This window comes from Eleutherodactylus coqui, chromosome 5 (assembly GCF_035609145.1).
Source record: "Eleutherodactylus coqui strain aEleCoq1 chromosome 5, aEleCoq1.hap1, whole genome shotgun sequence".
In the NCBI taxonomy this organism is placed as follows: domain Eukaryota; kingdom Metazoa; phylum Chordata; class Amphibia; order Anura; family Eleutherodactylidae; genus Eleutherodactylus; species Eleutherodactylus coqui.
The window spans coordinates 45374459-45397605 of record NC_089841.1 but is presented as its reverse complement, the minus strand read 5'-3'; the positions used below and the strand labels follow the sequence as shown (position 1 = coordinate 45397605).

Below are 23147 nucleotides of genomic sequence, written 5' to 3'. Positions count from 1 at the left end.
GAATGAAGCAACAGTGCTGTTGCTTGGCTACCGCTCCATTCAAGCTTTTCCTCGCTGCGATGGGGAGTTGCAGGCAGGAGGAGACTGTTGACATGAGACCTTCATTATTTTAATAAATGACAGACCCAGAGTGGATAGGTGATAAAGGGTAATTCTGGGAATGCCCCTTTAAGATGATGGAAGAATATTTCTCCATTTTAGATTTACACCACATAGTCTTATGTATAATGAAGCCTGCAATAGCAAATAGATTATCCTGTCATCACCAGCAGCATCTTATCGAAAATGTATGCTACTGCATTTGATACACTAAATTCAACATGGCTGACTCATGTTTTTTAGAACAATGATACAGAAGATGAGGAAAAACTGTGGCGCGATCTGATCATGGAGCGAGTTACCAAATCTGCCGATGCCTGCTTGACAGCCATCAACATTATGACATCCCCCAGTATGCCTAAGGCAGTTTATATTGAGGATGTCATTGAGCGTATTCTTCAGTACACTAAATTTCATTTACAAAACACACTTTATCCACAGTATGATCCTGTCTATAGGGTCGACCCCCATGGAGGTGAGTTGTTGAGATGTGTTGTGTGTTGCAATGCTAGGTTTGTTACAGATGCAGCAGTTTTTAATGTCACACTTAAAGGGGTTGTCTCGCGGCAAGCATTAAAATTTTACATTCCCCCATTCCCCCTGTCACGTCCCTGGCATAAAATAGCAAATTAAAGCGGTTTTTAAACCGCTTGCTACTCACCGATCCGACGAAATAAGGAGTTATAAAAATCTTCTCCCTAAGATGGCCGCCGGTCCTTTCCCAGGGATGCACTGCGGTTTTCTCCCATGGTGCATCGCGGGTCTTCTCCCATGGTGCACCATGGGCTCTGTGCGTTCCATTGCCGATTCCAGCCTCCTGATTGGCTGGAATCGGCACACGGGGCGGAGCTACGATGACGACGCGGTGACCGGCACGAGCGGCCCCATTCACCAGGCAGAAGACCGCACAGCGCAAGCGCATCTAAAAAAGCAAGAAGCCAGCGAAATTAGACGGATCCATGGAGACGGGGACGCTAGCAACGGAGCAGGTAAGTGAATAAATTCTGTATGGCTCATATTTAATGCATGATGTATATTACAAAGTGCATTAATATGGCCATACAGAAGTCTATAACACCACTTGCTTTCGCGAGACCACCCCTTTAAGGCATTGAATAAACTGGCACATAACTTTTTCTTTTGCTGTTTTAATAGTTTTTGTACTGTTAGAATTGAACCCAACACCGATAACTTGCTGCAATAATTTATCCTACCACATCTGTCCAACATTCAATTGTGTGTGTGTGTGTGTGTGTATGTGTGTGTGTGTATGTGTGTATATATATGTTACTGTCGTGTTACCCTTAGCTCCCTTGCTGTAATGCTACAGTTCTGTATGTATTCAGATCTGTATACACAGTCATTTTCACTATTGAATTATGGGGAAAATAGACTTTAGTTATAGCTTCGAATTTTTAGTTTGGGCTTTGCTGCTTTCTGACGAATAATGTTGTACTGTTTCTATGCAGGGGGTCTAATGAGCTCAAAAGCAAAACGTGCAAAATGTTCAACCCACAAACAGAGGGTCATTGTTATGCTGTACAACAAAGTGTGTGACATCGTGGCCAGTCTGTCTGAACTCCTAGAGATACAACTGCTTACAGATACAACCATCCTGCAGGTAAAGGGCAATTTTGCTTGTATTGTTTGTAGTCCGTAACCTGACCTCTTGAAAGAGGTAGCATTTTGCGTTCAGCTTTTCTGTTCCATCATAAGAACAGAAAAACAGACAGCCGGATCAGTCTTATGACAGAAATGAACAGTGCTTGATGGCCCTCATTGACTGTAAGGGGGTCCGTCTGTTTACCCCCATACCCTCTGGCATCTTCCTAGATGAAATAACACAATATGCTGTGCTACTTGGTCCAGGATTTTATGCTGGATGTGCATCAGTGTCTTCATCACCGATTGTGCACCTAGCTGAATATGGAAAATTTACATCTTGCTGTGCGGTCACTGAAGTACTTTTCTACTTGATGTCATCTTTGTTTTCAACAGGTGTCTTCAATGGGGATTACGCCTTTCTTTGTTGAAAGTGTCAGCGAGTTGCAGCTGTGCGCCATCAAGCTGGTCACTGCGGTAAGAACCTTTATGATGTTTAACTAGCTTCACTTGCAGTGCAGATCATGTTTCTAGCTAACAGAGGAGTTTCAAAACTTAATAACCTCTACTTTTCACTTAAAGTAGCGTAACAGGACAACATCTCTTCAAGGGTGATCAAAGGTCTATCACCATCTTTCATTTTGTAGGCCTAGGTCCAAGAGAGACAGGCAAGTCATGTGCTATAGGTACACTCATGGAGGGACTCATCTGAGTTAGGTTGCCTTGTAGCAGGTCGGCTTACATAATTTGATCAGAATGTGTGCTAAGAACCTCAAATTTATATTTACAGTAAATATAACAGTGATGTAATATAAAATAAAGATATTACATGTCCACTCACATCTTGGGCTTTTTTTCACATTTCATTTTTGCAATGCATTGCCGATTCTGTTCTGACTTCCATCCTTCATGCATTGGGACAGAAACCGGGATGGAACAGAAACTGTAATATGTGAGCTGGAGACCTATTTGGGCTGTATTTCACTAGGTTTTCGCCTTATTAGTTTCTTTTTTCCCTTTACCCCAGACATTAAAGTACTGAGCTTTTCTGTCCAGTGGAAAAGATCGATAGGGATGCAACAAACAGGTCCCTGTCTTGCATATTTTCCAGTATGGCACCGTCAAGGTTCCGTCCACATGCAGATTTCTGAATGGAAGATGGAACCAGAGCTGGATCCAAAAAGCGCCGTGTGAAAAAGCTTTAGCGCTCGCATAATTCTGCTTTATCTGTGTGTCTGCGTTGCAGTCACAGTAGTTAACACTTGCCAATTGACTTATTTTGTGCTGTTTTTAAAGGCTCTCTTACAAGGGACTGACAGCAGCTGTTCAAATGAGCGCTGTTCAACAAGATCGGTGCTTGTTTAAATGGCCTTTACACATCATGATGCTGGCTGTACGGGGGATAAATAATTGTTCACCCACAATACAGTATTATGGTTGTTGGCAGCACATCCCATGTCAACAATGATGATCTTTTTGCTAAAGTAAAAATGACCCAATTGGCCAACAAATGAGCGTTTGCTCATTCATCAGCTGATTGGCAGCATATTTACACAATCCGGTGCTTAGGTCAACGCTCATCAGCCTGGGATCTTAATGTTCTATTTCACCGTCTTGTTGCGGTCCATATCCCCATGTTTGTAGATACATAGCTAATCTTCCTTTTGTATTTCTCACAGGTATTTTCCAGGTACGAAAAACACAGGCAGCTGATTTTAGAAGAGCTTTTCACCTCTCTTGCAAGACTGCCAACAAGTAAAAGAAGCCTAAGGAATTTTAGGTACGGTGTGTCTTACCTCACGATTATAGTTATGGCAAACCCCATGTTCCAAATAAAAATAAGCCCTTTGCCAGTAAGGTGCATCTTAATATGCTGGTATTTAGGATGACTTTTGTACTGCTACAGGTTAAACAGCAGCGATGATGACGGGGAAGCCATGTACATTCAAATGGTAACCGCCCTGGTCTTACAGCTTATACAATGTGTGGTGCACCTTCCATTTGATAAAGAGAATATAGAAGAGGAGTCGAACAAGAAAGTAAGACATACATCGGATATTACTGAAACCGCTTTGGGATCTAGTCGTGTGTCCCCCCACTCACTCTTATTAAATTTGCATCTTTGCTTCCAGATCGACCAAGATGTCTTTATCACCAACTCCTATGAGACCGCCATGCGGACTGCACAGAATTTTCTATCTATTTTTCTTAAAAAGTTAGTATGAAGGGCTTCATTTAAAAATGGGATGCACACTGCTGTTTGAAATTCACATGCATTATAACGACTTGGCCTTTCACATAGGTGCGGAAGTAAGCAGGGGGAGGAGGACTACAGGCCACTGTTTGAAAATTTCGTCCAAGATCTTCTGTCTACTGTGAACAAACCTGAGTGGCCGGCGGCTGAGCTCTTGTTGAGTTTGCTTGGTCGGCTTTTGGTAGGTTCTTTTTTTCTTTCATAATATATGCGAAGATATTAGATTACTCAATTATGACTTTTGCTTTTAAGAGCATCTTTTATTGATCTTATATTGACTGTGTTCAAAAGACAGATCATTTATAAAGATTTTGTTGGTTGTGTTAGGTGCATCAGTTTAGTAATAAGTCAACAGAAATGGCGCTACGTGTGGCTTCGTTGGACTACTTGGGTACAGTAGCAGCACGACTCAGGAAGGACGCAGTTACCAGCAAGATGGACCAAGGGTCGATAGACCGAATACTCAAGCAGGTGAGAATTTGATTTCAAGGCAGATAAAAGTTGAGCTTGTTTCTAATATAACTTGCATATATATTGCTGAAAATATTCTTTATGACATTTACAACGGGACTTTATTATAGAACATTGTGTCTGGTGTAGAATAATGGCTGCAATTGAGGTCATGCAGCCAGGGACTGGGGTCCTGGCTGTTGGACAGTCCGGTAGAAGCAGTATTTTACGGTTTTCTGCCTTTTTGTTCACTCTGTGCACAGCATTGATTTGAGCGTTATGAATGTAATTGACGCAATAGTGCAGCTGCCGTCTCCCTTGATCTCAGCAACCATGTGAGTGTCCTATGATAGGTCACATGACCATGCTGCTGGGTAGAACTACAACCCTTATAGGGACAGATAAGGCAACTCCAGTTTTAGTTAAAGTAAGTAAAAAAAAAAAAAAAAAGTTGCCAAAAAGTCTTTTCTGAACTTTTGTGGGAAAAATCATAAAATAAAATGTAAAGAAAAGTTGCAAAGTTAAGAGAAATGCCAGCCAATTATACAGTCTTAATGCAGTGACCCTAGATCTTAACTATTAGGTCATGTCATAAATCAAAATAAGCAGTGCACAGTGGCAGGGAAAAATAGTATATTTACCCAAAAATGGTACCAATAAAAACTACAATTTGCCACGCAAAAACAAGCCCTCATACGGCCATGTCGACGGAAAAATAAAAAAGTTATGGCTTTGGAAAAGTGGAGATGAAAATCCCTCCCAAAAATTGTTGCGTTCTTATGCCCAAATTAGCCCATGTCCTTAAGGGGTTATAACTCAAGTGCAAGTTAAGTCCTACCCACAGGATAGGGGAATAACTTGTTGATTGATGGGAATGTCACCATTGATACCCCCGCCAATCTCAAGAACAGGGGCCGGTGGATAGGGGATAATTTACAATTGTGGTAAAATCCCCTTAAAGGACCTACAGCAGTGTGTGTTATTAAGGAGTTGAGAGCAACACAACTTAGAAGTAATGCCCTCTAGTGGTAATTATAGTATGCAGTGCATGTCGAAATTAAATGCATGCATACTTATGTATTTCACCAGATTTGATTTCCATAAAAAATTTTTAGCATTCAGTACCACCATAGCAGTCAGTTTGTCATTGTCATGGTTAGTGTTTCTAATTATATATAATTTTCTAATCTATATCATTACAGGCCCCTGAAGGTGAAGATGAGATTCAGCAGCTCCAGAAGGCCCTATTGGATTACCTCGAGGAGAACACAGAGACTGATCCATCTTTAGTAGTAAGTGTTTTGTTTCATGGTCAATCTTGTCTTTTGTGCAGTAACTTTTCAGGGCTCAGGTTAAATGTTTTCTCTTTCATGTCATTGGGGAACAAGGTCTCTGTGTACCCTAGTGAACACATTGAGAAAGGGATTGTACAGTAAGTTAAAAAAAAAAAATTCTATTTTTTTCATCCATATCATTGGGAGGCACAGAGACCTTGCCATATCCCTCAATTAACATGACAAGAAATGAATTTAATGGTAACAGAAATCCTGTTTTGCCACACTATACCACATCCATTGCTGTCTCCTCTTCCTTAGTTCTCTCGGAAGTTTTATATAGCTCAATGGTTTCGTGACACTACAGTGGAGACAGAAAAAGCCATGAAATCCCAGAAGGATGAGGACTCTGAAGGAGGACACCACGCAAAAGAGATTGAATCCACAGGAGAGATCATGCAGCGAGCTGAGAAACGCAAAAAATTCCTCCGCAGCATCATTAAAACGGCACCATCACAGTTTAGCACTTTGAAGTAAGTCGCAAAAGTAGCTAAACGCTCTCTCTGGCTTCATTTGGTAATGGCATTGTAACTGGTTTTAATCTTGTTTTCCCTCTAGGTCAGGTTCAGACACCGTCGACTATGATGATGCTTGTTTAATTGTCCGATACTTGGCCTCTATGAGGCCGTTTGCCCAGAGTTTTGATATTTATTTGACCCAGGTAAATATGACCTAATGGAATCACGTCAGCAAAACTACAGCCGAAGCTTTGTACAACACTTTGTGCCTTTTTGTAACATCATTCCTGATGTAGTTAGAGGGTCTCTGCCATTGCTGATGGCTAACTGCATTTTTTTGTTCCAGATTCTGCGGGTACTAGGGGAGAATGCAATTGCTGTCCGAACGAAAGCCATGAAGTGTTTGTCTGAAGTTGTAGCTGTCGATCCCAGCATTCTCGCCAGGGTAAGATTTTGAGTGGTATTGCAGCAAATAATTGTTCATTTGTAGTACTGTATTTTGGTAATTTTTGCGTTTGCTCCTCTTGACAGCTGGATATGCAGCGAGGAGTTCACGGGAGGCTGATGGACAACTCAACCAGTGTGCGGGAAGCAGCCGTGGAATTGCTAGGACGTTTTGTGCTCTGCAGACCTCAGCTTGCTGAGCAGTATTATGAGATGCTTGTAGAGAGGATACTGGTAAGTGTGTGTCAGTTTTATTTTACACTTTGCACCACTATGAGGTCATAAGAACTCTTTAGAGGACTATATAAATAATGCATGCATTTTTCCTTTACTTGCTTAGTTAGTTCCCCTTTAACTGGGGTTGTCATATTCACCCCAGTTACAGGGGAAAATGAGGCCTCCTGAGATGAAGTACAGGCCTGATCTGGGTGCCCTAAGATCCAGCAGCACCTACAGCTCACTGGCACCACAAAGACTGCAGTAGTAAGTGACATTGTCACTGCTTAATCACTGAAGATACAGCACTCCTAATCCAGTGATCAGAAAGGCAGAGACCATAACATACCTTTGCCTCCTTTCTGGAGAGGTCCAGCCTGACAGCGAGCTCTCCTGTCTTGCAGCCGCGTGATTTAGAAATTTGTCTGCAGAATTATCTAGACCAGCCCGAAGTTTAAAAACGCCGTGAGACGCCCAGAAGTGATTAAAAGGATTTTTAGTCATATGAAAACTGCACTAAAATCTGCACATTCAGAATGTTTTGACTGTTTTAATTTTTATGCAGGACACTGGCATCAGTGTGAGAAAGAGGGTGATAAAGATCTTACGAGATATCTGCTTAGAGCAACCAACCTTTCCAAAAATTACAGAGATGTGCGTTAAAATGATTCGCAGAGTGAATGATGAAGAAGGCATTAAGGTAAGAATATGTTTTGGGTCAAACAGGTAAGATACCCCAGAATGATTATCGCTAAGACTCTCGCTGGATCGTGGGAATCTGAATGATAATTGTTCAGTGTAAATGCTGCCAATGAGCAATAATTCATATACTTAATCAAGTTTAAGTATATAAATAGTCAAGTTTGTGCAGGCATAAAAATCAAACAACGATCGACATGTGTAAACAGGCAGTCGTTCATCTATGAAACTATCTCCGGGCCGCTCTACCTCCATTCAGTTAGTGATCATTGCTCCTGGATAGCACAGAAGCAATTATAGCTGGGACAGTTGTCCTGGGTAAAGGGTCCCTGAGTTGAAGTTAGTTGGCACTAGTGTGATAATGTAGGTTTACGGAAATGCTTTATGTATGGACTTTAAATTTTATACTCCTGTCATTCGTTGTAAGATTCGAGTACAAAGCTTGAGGATATCTTCTTTGTTTGAATTAAGGGGCAATGTGTTGTGGCTTCATGCCGTAAAACGCAGCAGTTTTGTTCAATTATCTTCGATGAAAAGTTTTAAACTGGAAAACCTATAGTAATTTCCTTGGAAACTTCTGCTAATTGCATTGACTGTATGATAACCCTGTGACTTCTCACTACATAAGGTTCAAATGGTGCTTCACATTTCTTGTATTTTTTGCCACTAGAAATTGGTGAATGAGACATTCCAGAAACTCTGGTTCACACCAACACCCCAAAATGATAAAGTAGCGATGACCAGAAAAATCCTCAACATAACGGATGTGGTAAGCACTTCACTTCCAGAAGTTGTGCTTAGCAATAGCATTGTATGCATCACTAGAAGAAAACGCATATTGTTCATTAACCTGGACTATGATGGGGTTTTCCTTTTAGGTCGCCGCTTGCCGGGACACGGGATACGACTGGTTTGAACAACTGCTTCAAAACGTGAGCTTGAGAGCTGTTCAGATATTAGCAATGTGATTTGCTTCCAAAGGGAAACCTTTACATCCTGTTGTCTTTAATATTCCAGCTTTTAAAAATTGAAGAAGATGCCTCATACAAACCTGTGAAAAAAGCCTGTACTCAGCTGGTGGACAACCTGGTGGAGCACATACTCAAGTATGAGGAGTCCATGGCTGGTATGTAGACTCTCAACTTGTACTGATCTTAAAGGAGTTCTCCAGGAATTGAAAAATGTCCGCCACCTGAACAGCCTGTCAGAAACCCATTCTAGAATGTAAGTAAGGCGGCTTATTCAGCTTGACAGGAGTGAACAGTATGACATCAGGCTCTGCCTGTGGACCTGCAATCTAAAGCTGCATTGCCGACTGTTTCCCCCCCAATTCTTGGAGACCTCCTTTCACACATCAAGGAAAGTTAGCTTTCTTCATTTAGTAAGTTTTTCTTGTTAATTTTCTCTTTACTTCCTCACCACCACCCTCAAGATTCAGACAATAAAGGTGTGAACTCGGGACGCCTGGTTGCTTGCATCACCACTTTGTTCTTATTTAGTAAAATCAGGCCTCAGTTGATGGTAAAACACGCCATGACCATGCAGCCATACCTCACCACTAAATGTAGTGTAAGTATCCCGGATGTATATGATTACACAGACATCAGTCAGGCTCTATAAAGATGTGATCGATTTACCCCTTTGTCTTGGTCTCTTCAGACACAGAATGACTTTATGGTAATATGCAATGTAGCGAAAATTTTGGAGCTGGTTGTGCCGTTAATGGAGCATCCGAGTGAGACATTCCTTGCCACAATGGAGGAGGATCTCATGAAACTGATTATCAAATATGGCATGACGGTACGTTTCTGGAAATCACAACTCATTGGGTGTTTAATGTATGTATTTTTTTTATTCTACTTGTATTTCTGTAATGGTTAATGAACAAATTGCAGTGTACTGATAACAGGAAAGAGGAGTTGACTTGTACTTGAGACGTTATTACCGTAGTTTATGCTCGGCTGGTTATGCAGACGGCCTGTACCATTATAAAGGGCTAAAATCCCGTTCTTAGGGCTATCATTGGGTTGTTTTGCTTAAATTTCATACTGATCCCTTCACTTGTGTTTATTTCAGGTGGTACAACATTGTGTGAGCTGTCTTGGGGCCGTTGTCAACAAAGTCACACAGAATTATAAATTTGTTTGGGCCTGTTTTAATAGATACTATGGTAAGTTTATATTTTTGTCATGAAACACCTTCCATGATGTAGAAGTAAAAAAATACCATAATTCTGAATGTATACGTTCCAGCTGGAACTGCAGGTTCAGGGTCTTTTTGCCCAATTCCTAGAGCCAAAGCTTTCTTATTTTCGTCAGCAAAACTATTCAGAATTGTCTCAGCTTGGAACTGGTGACACCAATGGCATGTAAGGTAACACTCAATTATTGAGTAACTACGTTTCTTGTTTTTTTTAAATTAAAGGCCATAATGACCACATACCTGGTAAAAGTGTGGTTTAATCTTTCTATGTAAATGAATGGCGAGCAGTGTGGTAGGCATGCCAGGACTATGTCTGTTGTTAACAATGCCCTTCAATCCTTGGCCAATCTCTCTCTGATTGACGTGCGACATGGTTAACGTCTCCCATGAACAATCACATCGTCACGTCTTCCTGCGGGACTAAAAAACCCTAACCCTTAAAAGAAACAAAAAAAAAACGTTTAGTATAGCTCCTGCAACTAGGAGGCGGACACTAAGCAAAGGTAGAGTTGACTTCCAACTATACTCCTACTCTCGCTTCTCCGCCATATCAGTTGGTACACAAGCAGTAGGAGAGGAAAAGCCTAAAGGCTAACTGAATATGTAACAAAAAAACACAAGTAAATAAAGTAGTGAAGGGGAAAGCTCGGAACAGAGAATCAGCCGATTTTCCCTGAAACAATGGGTCGGTGCAGTGTCCTTCAATGAGCATCCGAGAAAAGGATTTTACGGTGAGTAATAAAAAATCCAGTTTTTCTCAGTTGTATGATTGTGGGACAAAGCACAGACCTTGGGACGTTCAAAAGCAGTGCTTAGGGAACTACTTCCGCCTGTCGCCTCATAAATTTTGTCTAGGCGACTGCCAAAGAGGCGATTTCCTGTAAAGGGAAAGCTGATGAGAAGTCTTTGGAGGTGATGTCTGCTGAGCAACACTTTAGCCACAAGGTGCTGTGAATTCCACAGTGCAGAGGAGCAAGCTAATAGCCTGGCTACATCCAGCGAGGTCTTGCAGAGGAGCTAGCCTGCTTGTGAAAGCTGAAGAGCCAGCTCTAACTCCTCTTGTGGGGCACCAGAGAGGATGACTCTGTCTAGGTGCTTTTGCCCATTTAGAAGTGGTCCTAGTAACCCAGGAAGAAGCGGCAAAGGGCCGACCTGGTCATCTATCGTGCTGGTCTTAAAGTGATGCATCTGCCAGACAGAATAGTGTGTTCAGACAGGCAAGACACTTGAGCATCCACCAATGGTGAAGAGCACCATCTTTTAACTGACTGCTCAGGGAATGGTTATAGAATGTCCAAACGCTTAGGCTTAAAGAAACATTTATCTGGGGCTGACCGCTCTTTGGCCACTACCACCTCAAATTCCGCATGAGTGGGGAACGTCTAGGACATCAGAAGAAAAAGTCTGCGGTGGCAGAGGATTCTTGGTCCTGCACATGGAGCGTCTATTTAACCTCCTCTGAGAATGTCTACAATGGCGGAGACTCATCTAAGAAAGAGTCATAATTCAACATTTTTCCTTTGAGTGGGAGCTGTCCGTAGAGGGGATTGTGGAGTGGGATGCTGCATGTGGGGGCGAGGCAGAGGACGGAGGTAAATGTTTCCTAGAATCCAACATTGTAGCTGTACGTGCAGAGAAAAAATTGCCTAACTGCAATGTGTGCACAGTGTAAAGCGATAGACTGAAAGCTACAGGTGAGCTAGGCTAACGAGTTATCACCTAGGGCAGATCTTACTGGGCTCCAAGAGGTCCCCCCCAACCTGTGCAATAGAACGACCACAGAGGAATGGTGCTCCAGATGAGAGGCACAGGAAACTGGAGGCGGGACTGACCGCTAGTCCCTCCCCCTCCCAAGAAAAGATCTCATACGGCTATGTCTACGATACAAATACAAGTTATGGCTCTTGCAACGCGATGATGAAGAATTGCTTGGTCCTTAAGTTGCAAAATGGGCTAGTCACAAAAAGGGTTAATGTCTTCATCCGGCTGCTACATGGCTATTGTCTCCTGTCTTATACATGTTCTGTTAAATTCGCTTTATGAGTAATACATTTTTAGTTCTGTGCTGTAATTTGCATTGTTTGTTGTTTGTCTTTCAGGTGCACTTATAAAGTTAAAAACGGAACATCAGGAAGACCCAAACAGCACAGTCCTGACCACCAACAAGCCGGCCCTCCTGCGCTCACTTTTTACCGTCGGAGCTCTCTGTCGACATTTTGATTTTGATCAAGAAGACTTCAAGGGTAGCAGCAAAGTGAGTGTCAGGAATCGCGGTATTAATGTCTCCTACTGGGGAACATCACTTCTAACGCTGCATATTTTTATTTATGTTGCAGGTCAACATTAAGGACAAAGTTTTGGAGTTGCTGTTATATTTTACAAAACATTCAGATGAGGAAGTGCAAACTAAAGCCATTATTGGTCTCGGTGAGTGTTTTATTGCTTTACTATTAAAGTGGGTTTTGGTTTCTTTTCTTAACCCTTTCATGACCAGGAATGTTTGGAGCCTTCATGCCCAAAGCAAATCTTTACCATCTGGAGGGTCGCGATCTAAAGGCTGATGTATTCACATGAACAATTTTTCCATCCCATTTTTGGACTGAAAGAATCAGACCAAAATTGGACAGAAATAAAGGATGATTTGAATGGTTTTATTTACACATGCAGTTTAAGTTTTTGTTTTTTTTAAATTTTAATTAGATGAACAGTTTGAGAGAAAAAACAAAACGCAACATCTCGTGTTTTGTAGTGGTTTTCGGACTGAAATCGCCCATTCAAGCCTATGGGAGCAGTTAAGAAACTGATTGCAATCAGTTTTTATCACATGCAACCATAAAAAAAAATTTGCAGAACCTTCAGTTACACAATTTGGCCCATAATGCGTTTATTTTTACCTGCATAAAAATCTGATGAAATATGGATAAAAATGCCACGGTAAAATCACAGTAATACAAAAAAACACAAAAAAATGTGTGGAAATGGCACAAAAAGTCAGTCTGTTTTTTTAAGAACTGAAAAATGACCTACCTACCCTAACAGTGAGTTGATGTTTTTTTTTATTTTATTTTGGCCTATCCCAATTTTTATTTTTGCTGGACATATGAGGCAGCTGCAGCCTCTGTACATGGACCACAGTAGTCCAATTATTATAAAAAGGCTTTTAGTGAATGCACAAAACAGATAATGTCAGGGTGGAACAGGCAAAAATTGGTGGCCAGGGTTAATTATTTTATTCTTGGGGTAATGTGTAACCTTTTCGCATGTTTTTACTTTTTTTAGGGTTTTCATTCATTCAACATCCAATTCTGATGTTTGAAGTGGAGGTGAAAAACTTGTATAACAATATTCTCTCGGACAAGAGCAGCTCGGTGAACCTAAAAATCCAAGTTCTGAAGAATCTCCAGACCTACCTACAAGAGGAAGACACTCGGATGCAGCAAGCCGACAGAGACTGTAAGTAGAGGAAAAGTCTAGTAACTAAAGACCTTACCAAGCATCAACAGTTTGTCCTCTACACACTTGTATTATGCTGGCCATGCAGCAAGAGGTTTTGGTGTCAGAATTGGAGTAGAGTTTGCTCTTCGTGTTACTACTGCTGTTTTTTTTTTGTGTTTTTTTTTTGCACAATTTGATATCGTTAGACTTGATCTGCCAATCTACTTTGTATTGTACAGGGTTAGTATTGGCTGAGACCTTTAATCTTCAGCTATTTCTTCTTATTCTGGTTCACAGGGAAAAAGGTTTCAAAGCAGGAAGACCTGAAAGAGATGGGAGATATTTCCTCAGGGATGAGCAGCTCCATTATGCAGCTTTACCTCAAACAGGTTTTGGAGTCGTTCTTTCACAAGCAGTCAAGTGTCCGGCACTTTGCTCTCAATGTCATCGCATTGACGCTAAACCAGGGTCTCATCCATCCTGTGCAGGTGTGCTAAAATCTAAATCCGTTTATTTAAAAAAAAATGTTTATTAGTTTTAAAGTTTTTAGAACATGTAGGCCAGAGTACGGCTAGTCTTTGTGGCATAAGTGCAATAAATGTATACAATGTGATATCTGAATATTTTTTTTTCTCCTCTTGCCCTTATTTTAGTGTGTGCCATATCTGGTTGCAATGGGGACAGACCCTGAGCCCTCCATGCGGAATAAAGCAGACCAGCAGCTGGTTGAAATAGATAAGAAATACACTGGATTCATCCATGTGAGTGCTAACCTGAGCAGTAGGCTCTTTTAGTGGTGACTGCTCATTTAAAGTGACTTACATTGTTCTTTTTGTCATTTGGCTTAGATGAAAGCGGTAGCTGGCATCAAGATGTCTTACCTGGTGCAGCAAGCAATTATTTCTGACGCCAAGCGCATCGTGCGTGGGTTCCGGCAAGACGAGTCCAACAGCGCTCTATGCTCCCACCTCTATTCTATGATTAGGGGGAACCGACAACACAGACGAGCATTCCTTATCTCGTTGCTCAACTTGTTTGACGATGCTGCGGTATGACTATTTACAAGTTTTAGACCCTATTAAAGGGGTTTTACCACTAAAGATGTTTGGCTCCTATCTGCAAGACAGGGGATACATGTCTGATTGCTGGTGGCTTTACTGCTGGAACTACTAGCGGTTCTGAGATCAGTGCACCTAAATGCCCTATGTGAATGGTTGCAGTGGTGTGCATGTGTACCACTGCTCCATCCTCTCTATGGGATGGAGAGAGATTGTCGAGCACAAGTTCCATAGAAGTGAAAGAAGTGGCGGTTCAGGTGCACCACCAGTCTTGAGATTTCAGAGGGTTCAAATGGGCAGAACCCTCAGCAATCAGAAATTTATCCCCCATCTAATTGATAGAGCATAAATGTCTTTAATTGGAAAACTCCTTTAAAAACATTAGAAGTGGGTAGAACAGCTGCCCCTTGTATCTGTAGAACATATTTACTAGACTATCATTCTGGATTGTCAGAGGAATAAAATGAAATTGGGAACCTGAAGTGTTTTTTTTTCTACCCTGTTTTGCAGAAAACGGAAGTGAATATGCTTGTGTATATAGCAGACAATCTAGCCGGTTTTCCATATCAAAGTCAGGAAGAGCCGCTGTTCATTATGCATCACATAGACATCACATTATCTGTCTCGGGTAGCAATCTCTTGCAGTCATTTAGAGAGGTAAGTGCATACTTGGTTGCATACTTCCGCATCACCTGACAAGCGGCACTGCGCTCACTAGAGGCTGCTGGGTAGTGTCTAAAAAGCTGTGTCACCACATTTACGCCCGTGGGAACATACCCTCAGGCTTCCTACACATGAACAAGTGTGAAATGTGGCTGTCAAACCGATATTGTACTTGTACTTGTGCATATGCGATGTGCCAGCAGATGCCAGGCGTTTTTCTGTAAACGCCTCCCCATCACTTCAGTGAGGTTGTGATCCTCCGTCGTGGTTTTTAGCAGCGTCGGAGGATCAGTAAGTGTCTCCCATTGTTTTAAATGGGAAATCGCAGTCGCGTGCACATTCAATGTGTTTTTTCTGTCCCATTGAAAACAATGGGCGGTGCGTTCTGAGGGAGCGCCCAAAGATAGGACATGCCGAGATTTTTTTCCACACCGGAATGCGGGAAAAAATCGCTCATGTATATGACCCCATTCAAAAGAATGGGGTTCATACGAGATTTGTGCATCTTGCCAAGCACAAATCTTGTGTCATTTTCACAGACCTGTGAAAGTGACCTCAAGCAGATAACACTGTAGATTCAGGGCCTGTGCTGCCTGCTCTCAGAATATGTTGGGTAAGTGGTTGTTGAACGGTTATCACCTTTAGTGACCACCAGTACCCCTTTTTGCGGCGGTCACTAAGTGGCTTTGTTCCAGGGCATTAGTCTTTCTATGGCGCATCAGAATAGGGCTGGCATGGGTATCTAGTGTGTGCTCCGCTGTCTGACACTCAGGCTCTAGCTCTAACAGCTGGAATCACAGGTAGCTCCGATCCTGGCAGTTTAACCCCTTACATGCTAACAGAGGGAGGGAGCTCCTTTGACACCCATTGGACTCCTACCATGTGATTGCAGGTTGCCAGTGGGTTGCTGTGGAACCTAGTGACCCAACAATGGCTTTCTGGCCATGTAATTTAGGGTGATCCAATTAGGCCCTGTCAGAAGCATGATGAGCAGCAGCAGAGAACAATTTTTGATTCTCCTTTTTAAACCAGTGTAAGGAACACTACTGTTCATGTTAACAACTCCCCTTTTTTTAATCAGAGAGCATATTTGCCCTCTGATTGTCACATACGAGGGTCTGTTTTTCTCAGACAAGGAGTGAAAAGATGAACACTTGGTCATCTAATCACCTCTCAATGTCGTTTAGCCCCATCGATGCATCTAAACATTTTTTTCCAGAAAGAAATTAAACACCCCCACCCCCTCATACATATGTTTTAAATGTTGAATAAAAAAACAACCACATAATTGGTATTGCCACATCTGTAACATTCCGTACTGTAAAATTACATTATTCATAGAAAAAAGGAAATTAGGGGTTTTCTGTTCATCTCACTTCCCCAAAAAGCAATCAAAAAGTTAAAACCTCAAAATGGTGTGAATGAAAACTACAAGACATCCTGCAAAAAAGCCCACATACAGCTGTGTCAACAGAAACATAAAAATGCTCTGGTCCTAGAAAGTTAATATTAGTAAAAAAAAGTAGTAAAACCTCCATAGATTTTGTGTTTGGAATCGTAATGACCCAAAGAATAGAGGTAACATATATACCACCTGGCGAGCACCCTAAAAATAAATCCCAGAAACAATAGCAAAAATGCTTTTTTTTCCTCTCCCATTCTCCCCCAGCCCTGCAAAAAATAAATGATTGAATATATGTAACCAAAATTGGTTCCTATAAAAAGTAAAACTTGTCCCCCAAAAGTACAAACAGTCATACAGCCACAGCGATGAAAAAATTACTGTTGGTAGACAAAAAGGGGAAATAATAAAAGGGGAAATAATATGCTTATTTTTGTGGCTAAAAAAAAACTCACTAAGGGGTTAAAAATACACTTAAGATTACAAAATTCTGCACCAAATGTTTTTACATTAGACATAAATTCAAAAACTGCAATTAAAAAGTGACCTTTTCCGGAGGGTTTTTCCAATTTTAGTGTGGCTGTTTATTTCAGTGTCTTTGTCATATAGTATGGAACTGATGTTATTGTTTGATACTAACTGCAGTTTTTTTTTGTACTTTTCAGTCAATGGTAAAAGGGGGAAAGAGCAAGAAAAAATCTAAGAAAGAGTCAGCCAATGAAGATAGTGATAGTGAAAGTGAGGAAGAGGTGGTGAAACCAAGGAGAACAAGACGGAGGGCCGCCTCAGAGTCGGATTCTGATGAAGACGATGATATAGATTATGTCCTGAACTGCCTGCCAGATGACGCTGCTCCGCTCATCGAGTTTGCAAACGCTTCACAAGGAATTCTCTTACTCCTAATGCTGAAGCAACATTTAAAAAACCTGTGTGGATTCTCTGATAGGTAAGTACTGAGACGAAGTTGCCCATTCTTCTGAACTCTACTAAGTATAGAGACCCTTATGTATCGTTCAGTCATGATCTATTCTAATATTTCTTTACATTTTTCCCTCCAGCAAAATTCAGAAGTATTCACCGTCTGAGTCTGCAAAGGTATACGATAAGGCTATAAACAGGAAATTGGGAGTTCATTTTCACCCTAAGCAAACCCTGGAATTCATTAAGAGGGATATGTCCAGCCGCAAGATTAATGATGACATCAAGAGGACGATTGCGAAACAATATTTGGATGTAAGTGTTCAGCAGCAATATTACATGGCTGCAAATCAACCGACTGTAACGCATGCCGATGAAAAGTATGTAGACATCACAGATGATCAGCTTTATGGGAACGAACGATCATTAAAGCGACCCTCAAGTCCTGGACAATTACAGATTGCTACACAAGCTTCTCTGACTACCTGATACAAACTGTGCATTAGTATGCATCATTAGTCTAAGATACTACACCTTCTGTGATTTCCCAGTGTTGTCTATGTGAGCAGCACTGGCTAGTCAGAGCAACTGATGTGTCTTAGACTACTAATGCACAGCGTACATCAGGTAGTCAGAAAAGAGGTGCAGCCATCTTTGTGTGTCCAGGATTGGACGATCCCCTTAATATGTTCGCTTATTCCCATAGCGCTGTCATTGGCCAGCTTTACATATTCCCGTTCAAATGAGGTGGTGTATAGGCAACCAGTGAGAATTTCTATGCTCCCATAAATGAGCAGATCAGCTGACAAATGATCGATTGCTCGTTTGTTGGCTTATTCTTGAGCATTTTATGCAGGCCAAGCTCTAGGGGAAAAAAATATGTATAAAACAATATGCCCATGTAAATGCGCCTTTACTCTATAATGCTCGTGTCACAGGCCGTACAAAAGACAAAGCCCAATGTTGCTGTGCTAATTTTAAAAAAAAAACAAAAACGTAGGTTCATTGGCACTGAAGGGGTTAACCCCTTCATTTAACAGTGCATAAATGTTCACCCTCCAGAAACCAGGTGATGTAGGATCAGAGCCCGCTCCGTACCCATTGAGTTACAGCTGTTTAATGCTCCCAAACCTGCCCTGGAATCAAGCCTATTAAGCCATGCTTATGGTTAAAAGTACTTTATACTGCAATATAGAGGCATTGCAGTATATTGTACTGGTGATCAAATGATTGTAAGTTCAAGTCCCCTATTGTTTAAAACTTAAAACATTCTAAAAAATTACCACCCCTCCCCTCTCTTTTTGCACTCAAGTGGATAAAAAGAACTTGGAAGCAACAATGAAATTATAAGTCTGAAGTATTTAATTTTCACTTTATTAGGTCGAATGTACACGGCAAGGTTAGATTCCGACTGCGAGATCTCGGAGCGGAATCGGACCCTGTCCCTCGGCGGTGACCCCCGACCCCCCCCCCCCCCCCCCCCCCCCCCCCCCGGAGCTGAATAAGTGATCCGTTCGGGGAGGGCAGAAAATTATATGGTGTAGCCAGAAGAAATGACTTCCCGAACCCAGGCGTCTGAGATGTGGGCGAGCCAAGTCTCCCTCATTGGGGAAAGTACCTTGGCATAGTTGTTTAGCCTATTCAGTAGTGGCTCTGCTGACTCGGGTAGAGGCGAAAACTGGCCTAAGTGCCGAACCCATTGCCTCAAAGAAAGCTTTGGCTAGTGTTTCCTTTTTCGTGTCACACACGTCTTGAAATATGAAGTGTTCGCCATAGGAAGGGTGGTGTGTTTCACCAAACGGGACACTGGGGGATCCCCTGCTGGTGAAGACGACAACTTCTTCAATAACTCCTTCGGAAAAGGATACATGAAGTCCAGACGCTTAGGTTTAGTGAAGCGATTATTGGGAAGGTTCCATTCCCTGGGCAAGACACCATCGAACTCTGCATGAGGAGGGAAGACCTTTGGAGAACACTTTGGGCGTCTGAAGCAAAAGTTTGCCGCTCATGTAGTAGGTGTCTAATCTGTTACTATCCACCATAGGGAAGAGTTTAGAGGCCTGTTCTTCGTCCAGATCGGAATCAGAGGGGGACTCGGACAGTTTGCCCTCTAAACTACTATTGTTTCTGAAAGAAGCGTGCCGCGGGAAGGCTCGGGCAGGATGACTATGCAGGGGATCTGAATGATTGCCTTGTGTGAGAAGGCCTAGTCCTCTTCTGTCAGACACATTTTGAAACTGACTGGGCTGGTAGTACGTTCGAGCCTGTCTAGAATGGCGATAGACGTCCCAGTAAGGTGGTCCGGAACTGCTTATAAGGTGGGAGCTTGCCCATTCTAGTTTGGCGGTCAGTGGGGGCTGGGTGGGAGGGGTGCCAGTAGTCTGTTCTACGGCCACCTGGCGCGATGGAATGTAGTTAGGACAAAACGGCTCAGGCTGCCTGTATGTACATTTAGTGTAGCCGAGAGCATGCATAGTATGTGGCTCTGGCTGACCTCTCTCTGGAGTCGGGTAGGGACCTAAAAAGGCAGAGCACAGTATTTTAATAGAATACTTCTGTATAGACCCTACTGCACGTAGTGGCTGGTCCGGAATTTAAAGTGCCGGTAAGGAATTTAAATCCCCGGATAGCCCCTTTAAATCAGACCTGTCAGGAGATGCGAAAGGTCCTCTTTAAAGCACTTCTTTAACAATGGTGTATGTCTATGGTCGGATGTGACTTGTTCCTTATCACAGATCTGTTCACTCCTCATCTTTACCTAATATGTTTTATATTCTATATTAATTTATGCCTGTGTTTTTTCTCTAGTTCAAGTTACTCATGGACCATTTAGACCCTGATGAAGAAGAGGAGGAGGGAGAAGTGTCCGCCAGCACAGATGCCCGAAACAAAGCCATTACCAATTTGCTGGGAGGCAACAGCCCTAAAAATAATGTGGCTGAGACGGAGGAAGAGGAAAGCGAAGGAGAGGAGAAAGCCGGGGGGACGTCAGGAGTAAGTAGCAGAATACTAACTTCTGGACTGTAGACTAGTGATGTGAGAATGTCTCCTGCACCCAGTGAAAGCAGCCACAGAGACGCATGGTGTCCTGCTCTTGTTCCTGGCTCCATTGCCTCTAGTGACCACTACACTGTGTGCGGGGTTACATGCTGCTGTACAGGCCGCCCGCCATGTGTCTTCTGTAGCAGCGAGCAAGCTCTGTGCATGTAGATTACTAATCCCGCATAGTATCTTGGTCGCAGTTTAATCTTTTGTGTTGTGTGTGATAGGCTGGGAGGGTATTTTGCATGCGATATAACATGTTTTAGCTTAATCCAAGCCTTTGGGATGCCTCGCTGCTCTTGTTTCCCGAGTGTATGAGTTTATTGGTCTTTAAAATGAACCCCCTGCTCTTTCCGCTTTGTCCTTCACACCTCTTGGTCTGTTGCTAGCTTCTTACCTCCTAAGCCTCCAAGCTCTTCCTTGCTTTCTTCGCCAGCAAACCGCTTGAAAAGCTCCTTCGTGTTATTTTCCTACTAATTTTGTTGTATGCATGGTCAGCAGACAAGGCTTTTATTTACCTCCAAATTACCTCTTACCTGGGTCTCTTATGATCAGTTTTAACCCTTTGTTGTTAGAAAAAGATGACACGTAGGACCACCCGTGTCAGGCTGGCTACTCTAACAACAGAGGAAGTTTACTTTACCACAGCACTGATCAGAATCCAGACTGGGGACGTTATCCTTTTTATTTTTCCCCCCCTTTTGGCTTTTTTTTTTGTTTGGTTTTTGTTCTGTTTTTTTGTTACTTCTGGTCTGTGACAGGCTTTTCCCTTCTTTTTTTAATAAGATAATGTGTGACACAAAGTGAACAGCCTGTTTCATACCCCTACGTTATAGAGTGATCATGTTGGCGTGTATGAGAGAACTCTTTATATCTTAACCTGTATCCAAAAGCATTTTAAACAAATGACTCCTATAATTGGCTAATAGTGCAATACTCTCCCCGTGTTGAAGGGACGTACATCATGATACAAAAATATGAGGTCCTTTCCTGCAGCAAACCGGTCCTTGTCTGAAATTCATCAGGCGTTGCATTAAAAAAAAAAAAAGGGGGGTTTGTAAAATGTCACAAAAAGCAAACCTTCAGAAAGCCTGATGTATGTCACTGTGCTTGTGTTATCGGAGGGATGAGATGTGAATATGGTTGTTTGGTCCCCTGTGCTGTGGTCTTTTTTTTGAGTCAGGGTTATTTCAATGAAGTCATTTTGCTGTGGGGGTAAGAAGCTAATTTTGTAGCTAGACTTAACCTTTTATACATCTTTTTTTGTAGAAAAGGTTTAGCGGAAAAGGCAAAAAAAAACGTAGAAATTGAGATTTATCCAAAGTAAAAGGTAATTTTAATTTAGATTTCCTCTTCTATTCTGTCCCTATTTTCTTGCTAATGATTTTTGTGACACATTATAGATTTTAATTGGTAAAAACCAAAAACAAATTTGGTGGTACACATTAAAGACCTGACACTCCCCCTAGGCGCACTGGTGATTATAAAAATGCATCCCACAGAACTGGATTGTGTGCGTGCTGGCAGAACTCACCACGGTGCCTGGGGATTTTTAGATTTCTTTGTTGTTGTTCTATCAGTAACTCCTGACATTTTTACAAGTTAAGTTTTTTTTTTGTTTTTGTTTTTTCTTTTCCCTTTTTGTTTTCTCCTCCCCTTTACCCACTATGTATGCAGTTAAGAAAATCAAAAAGGTTATCAGACTCTTCAGATCTATCAGGCCACATGAATGAGACGGTCGATGCCCAGGATGTTATCGCAATTTGTTGTCCAAAGTACAAGGATCGGCCACAGATTGCAAAAGTAGTTCAGAAAACCAGCCACGGGTTCAGCGTTCAGTGGATGGCGGGCTCCTACAGTGGCACTTGGGTTGAAGCCAAACGCCGTGACGGACGAAAGCTTGTGCCTTGGGTCGATACAATTAAAGAGTCGGACATCATTTACAAAAAAATAGCGCTAACGAGCGGAAATAAGCTGACTAATAAAGTTGTTCAGACTTTACGATCGCTGTATGCAGCCAAGGACGGGACTTCCAGCTAATAATTACATTTGTATATTTGCAGCCAAAATTTACAGGAAATAATAAAAAAAAAAAATACAAAAAACGAAAAAAAAGAACAGTCATAAACTTGAAATCTCAGCATTCTGGCAAAAAAATAAAAACACATACACACAAAAAACAAAAAATTTAAAGATCAGTTTTATGAAGCGTAAAGAGTGGAACTTGGGCCGCCTGAAGGAAATGTTTGGAAAACATTGTCGTGGGAGCTTCCTTCGCTGTTGTACAGCAGAAACTTCTCAGTTCATTTTTACTCCCACTGTATTATAGTTTAACAAAAAAATTTGTTTATATCTTGAAGAATACTTTCTGTTTAAAAAAAAAAGAGCGAAAAAAAATACAAAAAATAAACAAGTGAATGTTGAAAATTAGTCTGTTAATGTTCTTAATAAAGTGTTCTTGGAGTTTAACCTAGCAGCGGATGGCTTTCTTTAGCTTAGCCCGTTTTCCAGAAGAGCATAACGTTTTTTTTTTTGTTTTGTTTTTATTTCAACATATATTTTTTTTGGTTTTTTTTTTTTCAGGCTGTAAAATGGCAGAATGTTCTGAACACATAATTTATTCTTTTTGGGGAGGGGGAGGGGAGATTGCAGTATCTATGACCTTTTATCTGCAGGAGATTATTTTTAATTATTAGTTCTATTTTATTTTGTTTTTTTTTTCTTTTTTTTCCTTTTTGTAAATGTAGATTTTGATGTATTTGAGTTCAAACCCTGAAAAGTTTTAAAGCGCGAAAAAAAGGGATCCCGAGAATAACCCTGCTGGAGAAAAATACTGCAATAAATTTTTTTACTACTTTGTTACTTTGTCTG

The 23147-nt window shown here is 41.6% G+C and overlaps 1 protein-coding gene across 2 annotated transcripts in view; it reads left to right on the top strand.

Annotated features, from left to right (window-relative positions):
* Positions 1–23135, top strand: part of NIPBL (NIPBL cohesin loading factor) — a 134530-nt gene extending 111395 nt beyond the window's left edge. Inside the window, exons 17-48 of one of the 2 annotated variants that reach the window (XM_066602418.1) lie at positions 343–574; positions 1569–1720; positions 2098–2178; positions 3381–3481; positions 3608–3740; positions 3834–3916; positions 4004–4136; positions 4283–4426; positions 5608–5697; positions 6001–6212; positions 6298–6400; positions 6544–6642; positions 6729–6875; positions 7423–7557; positions 8227–8325; positions 8435–8488; positions 8574–8682; positions 8989–9125; positions 9216–9356; positions 9633–9726; positions 11858–12012; positions 12095–12185; positions 13038–13211; positions 13491–13681; positions 13847–13954; positions 14042–14242; positions 14762–14908; positions 16982–17262; positions 17375–17549; positions 20043–20228; positions 21546–21606; positions 21954–22090. In XM_066602418.1, coding sequence (XP_066458515.1) covers positions 343–574; positions 1569–1720; positions 2098–2178; positions 3381–3481; positions 3608–3740; positions 3834–3916; positions 4004–4136; positions 4283–4426; positions 5608–5697; positions 6001–6212; positions 6298–6400; positions 6544–6642; positions 6729–6875; positions 7423–7557; positions 8227–8325; positions 8435–8488; positions 8574–8682; positions 8989–9125; positions 9216–9356; positions 9633–9726; positions 11858–12012; positions 12095–12185; positions 13038–13211; positions 13491–13681; positions 13847–13954; positions 14042–14242; positions 14762–14908; positions 16982–17262; positions 17375–17549; positions 20043–20228; positions 21546–21587 — 4230 coding nt within the window. In that variant the 3' untranslated portion in view covers positions 21588–21606; positions 21954–22090. Of the gene's footprint in view, positions 1–342; positions 575–1568; positions 1721–2097; positions 2179–3380; positions 3482–3607; positions 3741–3833; positions 3917–4003; positions 4137–4282; positions 4427–5607; positions 5698–6000; positions 6213–6297; positions 6401–6543; positions 6643–6728; positions 6876–7422; positions 7558–8226; positions 8326–8434; positions 8489–8573; positions 8683–8988; positions 9126–9215; positions 9357–9632; positions 9727–11857; positions 12013–12094; positions 12186–13037; positions 13212–13490; positions 13682–13846; positions 13955–14041; positions 14243–14761; positions 14909–16981; positions 17263–17374; positions 17550–20042; positions 20229–21545; positions 21607–21953 lie in introns of both variants that reach the window. The other variant, XM_066602417.1, reaches the window with a different exon arrangement.
* The last annotated feature ends 12 nt before the right edge of the window (positions 23136–23147 follow it).